Source organism: Cherax quadricarinatus, chromosome 43 (assembly GCF_038502225.1).
Source record: "Cherax quadricarinatus isolate ZL_2023a chromosome 43, ASM3850222v1, whole genome shotgun sequence".
NCBI classification, from domain to species: Eukaryota; Metazoa; Arthropoda; class Malacostraca; order Decapoda; family Parastacidae; genus Cherax; species Cherax quadricarinatus.
The window spans coordinates 28406740-28413749 of record NC_091334.1 but is presented as its reverse complement, the minus strand read 5'-3'; the positions used below and the strand labels follow the sequence as shown (position 1 = coordinate 28413749).

The 7010-nt window shown below is 46.9% G+C and overlaps 1 protein-coding gene across 1 annotated transcript in view; it reads right to left on the bottom strand.

Annotated features, from left to right (window-relative positions):
* The window catches only part of Rpp25 (ribonuclease P protein subunit Rpp25), a 33448-nt gene extending 26818 nt beyond the window's left edge, over positions 1-6630 (bottom strand). The window contains exons 1-2 of the mRNA XM_070093810.1: positions 6499-6630; positions 4436-4571 (exon numbers count right to left, since the gene is read on the bottom strand). Coding sequence (XP_069949911.1) covers positions 4436-4571; position 6499 — 137 coding nt within the window. The 5' untranslated portion in view covers positions 6500-6630. The remainder of the gene's footprint in view (positions 1-4435; positions 4572-6498) is intronic.
* Positions 6631-7010: the final 380 nt, after the last annotated feature.

Below are 7010 nucleotides of genomic sequence, written 5' to 3'. Positions count from 1 at the left end.
GGAAAAAGATCTTGGGGTGAGTATAACATCAAGTACATCTCCTGAGGTGCACATCAACCAAATAACTACTGCAGCATATGGGTGCCTAGCAAACCTAAGAACAGCATTCTGCCATCTTAATAAGGAATCATTCAGGACCCTGTACACCGTGTATGTTAGGCCCATATTGGAGTTTGCGGCACCAGTTTGAAACCAGAGAAAGTGCAAAGGTTTGCAACAAGACTAGTCCCAGAGCTAAGGGGTATGTCCTACAAGGAGAGGTTAAGGGAAATTGACCTGATGACACTGGAGGACAGGAGAGATAGGCGAGGACAGGATAACAACATATAAAATACTGAGAGGAATTAACAAGGTGGACAGAAACAGAACATTCCAGATATGGGACACAGCAACAAGGGGACACAGTTGGAAGTTGAAGACACAGATGAATCACAAGGATGTTAGGAAGTATTTCTTCAGTCATAGAGTAGTCAGGAAGTGGAATAGTTTGGAAAGCGATGTAGTGGAGGCAGGATCCATACATAGCTTTAAGCAGAGGTATGATAAAGCTCACAGTTCAGGGAGAGTGATCCAGTAGCAGCCAGTGAAGAGGTGGGGCCAGGAGATATGACTCGACCCCTGCAACCACAAGTAGGTGAGTACAACTAGGTGAATACAACTAGGTGAGTACACACACTCTCTCTCTCTCACACACACACACACACACACACACACACACACACACACACACACACATACATAGCTTTAAGCAGAGGTATGATAAAGCTCACGGTTCAGGGAGAGTGACATAGCAGCGACCAGTGAAGGGGCGGGGCCAGGAACTCGGACTCAACTAGGTGAGTACACACACACACACACACACACACACACACACACACACACACACACACACACACACACACACACACACACACATGTAGTTCCCATTTTTAAAAAAGGAGACAGAAAAGAGGCACTAAACTATAGACCTGTCATTGACGTGTATAGTATGCAAACCATACCCCCGGCCGGGATTGAACCCGCGGTCATAGAGTCTCAAAACTCCAGCCCGTCGCGTTAGCCACTAGACCAGCTAGCTGGTCTAGTGGCTAACGCGACGGGCTGGAATTTTGAGACTCTATGACCGCGGGTTCAATCCCGGCCGGGGGTATGGTTTGTTTGCAATTGTGTCATTACGATTTCTTGAGCCATGTTGACGGCAGTGAAGGGACTTGAGCTAGAGTTCGTCACAGCCACGCTAGCTGGAGATTCGTCTGTAAAAACTTGTATTTGTGGTCACAGAGGTGCCTGTGCTAACCTTCCTATGGTGTAGAAATATACCTAGTTGGATGAATCTTATTGTGGCTAGCTGGTCTAGTGGCTAACGCGACGGGCTGGAGTTTTGAGACTCTATGACCGCGGGTTCAATCCCGGCCGAGGGTATGGTTTGTTTGCAATCGTGTCATTACGATTTCTTGAGTCATAGTATGCAAAGTTATGGAGAAGATTATCAGGAGGAGTGGTGGAGCACCTGGAACGGAACAAGAGTATACTAAATGCCAACCAGCACGGATTCATGGAAGGCAAATCCTGTGTCACAAACCTTCTGGAGTTTTATGATAAAATAACAGAAGTAAGACACGAGAGAGAGGGGTGGGTTGATTGCATCTTCTTGGACTGCAAGAAGGCCTTTGACACAGTTCCTCACAAGAGATTAGTGCAGAAGTTAGAGCATCAGGCGTATATAACAGGAAGGGCACTGCAATGGATCAGAGAATACCTGACAGGGAGGCAACAACGAGTCATGGTACGTAATGATGTATCACAGTGGGCACCTGTGACGAGCGGGGTCCCACAGGGGTCGGTCCTAGGACCAGTGCTATTTTTGGTATATGTGAACGACATGATGGATAGGGGGGCAATGTGGCAGATGTTGCAAGTGTATGGTGTAGGAGGTAGGTTACTGAAAGCAGTGAAGAGTTTTTACGAGGATAGTGAGGCTCAAGTTAGAGTATGTAGGAAAGAGGGAAATTTTTTCCCAGTAAAAGTAGGCCATAGACAAGGATGTGTGATGTCACCGTGGTTGTTTAATATATTTATAGATGGGGTTGTAAGAGAAGTAAATGCGAGGGTCTTGGCAAGAGGCGTGGAGTTAAAAGATAAAGAATCACACACAAAGTGGGAGTTGTCACAGCTGCTCTTTGCTGATGACACTGTGCTTTTGGGAGATTCTGAAGAGAAGCTGCAGAGATTGGTGGATGAATTTGGTAGGGTGTGCAAAAGAAGAAAATTAAAGGTGAATACAGGAAAGAGTAAGGTTATGAGGATAACAAAAAGATTAGGTGATGAAAGATTGAATATCAGATTGGAGGGAGAGAGTATGGAGGAGGTGAACGTATTCAGATATTTGGGAGTGGACGTGTCAGCGGATGGGTCTATGAAAGATGAGGTGAATCATAGAATTGATGAGGGAAAAAGAGTGAGTGGTGCACTTAGGAGTCTGTGGAGACAAAGAACTTTGTCCTTGGAGGCAAAGAGGGGAATGTATGAGAGTATAGTTTTACCAACGCTCTTATATGGGTGTGAAGCGTGGGTGATGAATGTTGCAGCGAGGAGAAGGCTGGAGGCAGTGGAGATGTCATGTCTGAGGGCAATGTGTGGTGTGAATATAATGCAGAGAATTCGTAGTTTGGAAGTTAGGAGGAGGTGCGGGATTACCAAAACTGTTGTCCAGAGGGCTGAGGAAGGGTTGTTGAGGTGGTTCGGACATGTAGAGAGAATGGAGCGAAACAGAATGACTTCAAGAGTGTATCAGTCTGTAGTGGAAGGAAGGCGGGGTAGGGGTCGGCCTAGGAAGGGTTGGGGGGAGGGGGTAAAGGAGGTTTTGTGTGCGAGGGGCTTGGACTTCCAGCAGGCATGCGTGAGCGTGTTTGATAGGAGTGAATGGAGACAAATGGTTTTTAATACTTGACGTGCTGTTGGAGTGTGAGCAAAGTAACATTTATGAAGGGATTCAGGGAAACCGGCAGGCCGGACTTGAGTCCTGGAGATGGGAAGTACAGTGCCTGCACTCTGAACAAGGGGTGTTAATGTTGCAGTTTAAAAACTGTAGTGTAAAGCACCCTTCTGGCAAGACAGTGATGGAGTGAATGATGGTGAAAGTTTTTCTTTTTCGGGCCACCCTGCCTTGGTGGGAATCGGCCAGTGTGATAATAAAAAAAAAAGAATAATGATGGAAGGGTTAGAATCAGAAGTGTCCCTGTTTGCAGATGATGTGAAGTTAATGAGGAGAATTAAATCAGATGAGGACCGGGCAGGACTTCAAAGAGACCTGGACAAATGCCAAATGCAAAGTCATGAAGATAGGGGAAGGGCACAGAAGACCACAGACAGAGTATAGGCTAGGTGGCCAAAGACTGCAAACCTCACTCAAGGAGAAAGATCTTGGGGTGAGTATAACACTGAGCATGTCTCCGGAAGCACACATCAACCAGAAAACTGCTGCAGCATATGGGCGCCTGGCAAACCTGAGAACAACATTCCGATACCTTAGTAAGGAATCGTTCAAGACACTGTACACCGTGTATGTCAGGCCCATACTGGAGTATGCAGCACCTGTTTGGAACCCGCACTTGATAAAGCATCTCAAGAAACTAGAGAAAGTACAAAGGTTTGCGACAAAGTTAGTTCCAGAGCTAAGGGGAATGTCCTATGAAGAAAGATTATGGGAAATCGGCCTGACGACACTGGAGGACAGGAGGGTCAGGGGAGACATGATAACGACATATAAAACACTGCGTGGAATAGACAAGGCGGACAAAGACAGGATGTTCCAGGGAGGGGACACAGAAACAAGAGGCCACAATTGGAAGTTGAAGACACAAATGAGTCAGAGAGATATTAGGAAGTATTTCTTCAGTCATAGAGTTGTCAGGCAGTGGAATAGCCTAGAAAATGATGTAGTGGAGGCAGGAACCATACACAGTTTTAAGACGAGGTTTGATAAAGCTCATGGAGTGGGGAGAGAGAGGGCCCAGTAGCAACTGGTGAAGAGGTGGGGCCAGGAGCTTAGACTCGACCCCTGCAACCACAAATAGGTGAGTACAAATAGGTGAGTACACACACACACACACACACACACACACACACACACACACACACACAAAGGTTGAGTGACACAAAGAAGATAGCACATTCACTATCACTCAATAATTCTCATGCTGCCACAAGTAATCTTACATAGTAAGAGCAGAGGTAATAATGATCTTACTTAGTAAGAGCCAAGGTAATAATGATCTTACTTAGTAAGAGCCAAGGTAATAATGATCTTACTTAGTAAGAGCCAAGGTAATAATGATCTTACTTAGTAAGAGCCAAGGTAATAATGATCTTACTTAGTAAGAGCCAAGGTAATAATGATCTTACTTAGTAAGAGCCAAAGTAATAATGATCTTACTTAGTAAGAGCAGTTGTTATCATGTCTCTCATCTTGGTGCTTGGTGTCACCAACATTGTGGTGGTGTCCGAGTGGCACCCTGGGACTGACACCTCCAGTGCCAACTCCACGTTCTCCCCCTTACTGTAGTTCTCCACTGTAAGACAGAAAAAAATATTATTAATATTATTTCGAGTTTTATTATTTCACTCATCACTCAAGAACGCTTCATCCAATCAAATTAAAATTCTCGACGCTGGTGTAAGTACCCAGGGTAACATCCTAGCAACACTTGGCGTGTGTATGCACACTATGAGCAGGGTTGTTGAATGCATTCCCAGAACCAAGAATGGTTCCAATGACTTGCAAAACCCTCTGCAGTGGCTAACACTCCCTACCCAGGATTATCCTGGGTGGCTAACACTACCGTACCCAGGGTTATCCTGGGTGGCTAACACTACCTACCCATGATTATCCTGGGTGGCTAACACTACCGTACCCAGGGTTATCATGGGTGGATAACACTACCTACCCAGGGTTATCCTGGGTGGCTAACACTACCTACCCTGGGTTATCCTGGGTGGCTAACACTCCCTACCCTAGGTTATCCTGGGTGGCTAACACTACCTACCCAGGGTTATCCTGGGTAGCTAACATACCTACCCAGGATTATACTGGGTAGCTAACACTACGTACCCAGGATTATCCTGGGTAGCTAACACTACCTACCCAGGATTATCCTGGGTAGCTAACACTACCTACCCAGGATTATCCTGGGTAGCTAACACTGCCTACCCTGAGTTATCCTGGGTGGCTAACACTACCTACCCAGGGTTATCCTGGGTGGCTAACACTACCTACCCTAGGTTATCCTGGGTGGCTAACACTACCTACCCAGGGTTATCCTGGGTAGCTAACATACCTACCCAGGATTATACTGGGTAGCTAACACTACGTACCCAGGATTATCCTGGGTAGCTAACACTACCTACCCAGGATTATCCTGGGTAGCTAACACTACCTACCCAGGATTATCCTGGGTGGCTAACATTACCTACCCTGGGTTATCCTGGGTGGCTAACACTACCTACCCAGGGTTATCCTGGGTGGCTAACACTACCTACCCTGGGTTATCCTGGGTGGCTAACACTACCTACCCAGGGTTATCCTGGGTGGCTAACACTACCTACCCTGGGTTATCCTGGGTGGCTAACATTACCTACCCTGGGTTATCCTGGGTGGCTAACACTACCTACCCTGGGTTATCCTGGGTGGCTAACATTACCTACCCTGGGTTATCCTGGGTGGCTAACACTACCTACCCTGGGTTATCCTGGGTGGCTAACACTACCTACCCTGGGTTATCCTGGGTGGTTAACACTACCTACCCTGGGTTATCCTGGGTGGCTAACACTACCTACCCTGGGTTATCCTGGGTGGCTAACACTACCTACCCTGGGTTATCCTGGGTGGCTAACACTACCTACCCTGGGTTATCCTGGGTGGTTAACACTACCTACCCTGGGTTATCCTGGGTGGCTAACACTACCTACCCTGGGTTATCCTGGGTGGCTAACACTACCTACCCTGGGTTATCCTGGGTGGCTAACACTACCTACCCTGGGTTATCCTGGGTGGCTAACACTACCTACCCTGGGTTATCCTGGGTGGCTAACACTACCTACCCTGGGTTATCCTGGGTGGCTAACACTACCTACCCTGGGTTATCCTGGGTGGCTAACACTACCTACCCTGGGTTATCCTGGGTGGCTAACACTACCTGCCCTGGGTTATCCTGGGTGGCTAACACTACCTACCCTGGGTTATCCTGGGTGGCTAACACTACCTACCCTGGGTTATCCTGGGTGGCTAACACTACGTACCGTGGGTGGCTAACCCTCCGAGGTTAAAAATCCGAGCAAAGCCTTATCATAACAATGACAGCAAGTGTCTTAAGGAAACACATATTCATGTTTCCAGCCGTACCGGGGATTGAACCACGGACATAAGTGTGTGAGCTGAGTGCGTTACCAACCCAGCTACGGTCGATTTTTATCAACCAGAAAAATGATGATTGCACTTACTGGTTCACCAAGAGATCAGGTCAACCCTAAGAGGGTCAGGTCAACCCCAGAGAATTGCTTGGTTATTGTTGTTGTTGTGGTATATAGGGCCACTGACGGCTTGTGTTGTATCGAGTCTTCCTGTATCCGGAACACAAACCTTCACCAAAGTGAAATGAAGTTGGCTAATTACTGCACTTATTATATGTCCCCAATGTTCTCTGAATCTAGCAAGAAGGCGCAGGTATTGACCAGGATTATCCTGACACTTTGGAGGGCTTCTGGGGTCGATTTATCAGTCGTTGAGTTAATGTGTCTCTGAAGCCGATTAAACCTTATTGTTTGGTTATTGTGACCCTGAGGCCGAGTGAACCCTATTGTTGAGTTGTGGGTTATTGTGACCCCTTAGACTAAGTGAACCTTATTATTAGGTTAAGAATTATTGTGACCTTGAGGCCAAGTGAACCTTATTGTTAGGTTGAGGGTTACTTTGGCCGTAAGGCCGAGTGAACCCTAGTTGAGTTTTGAGTTTC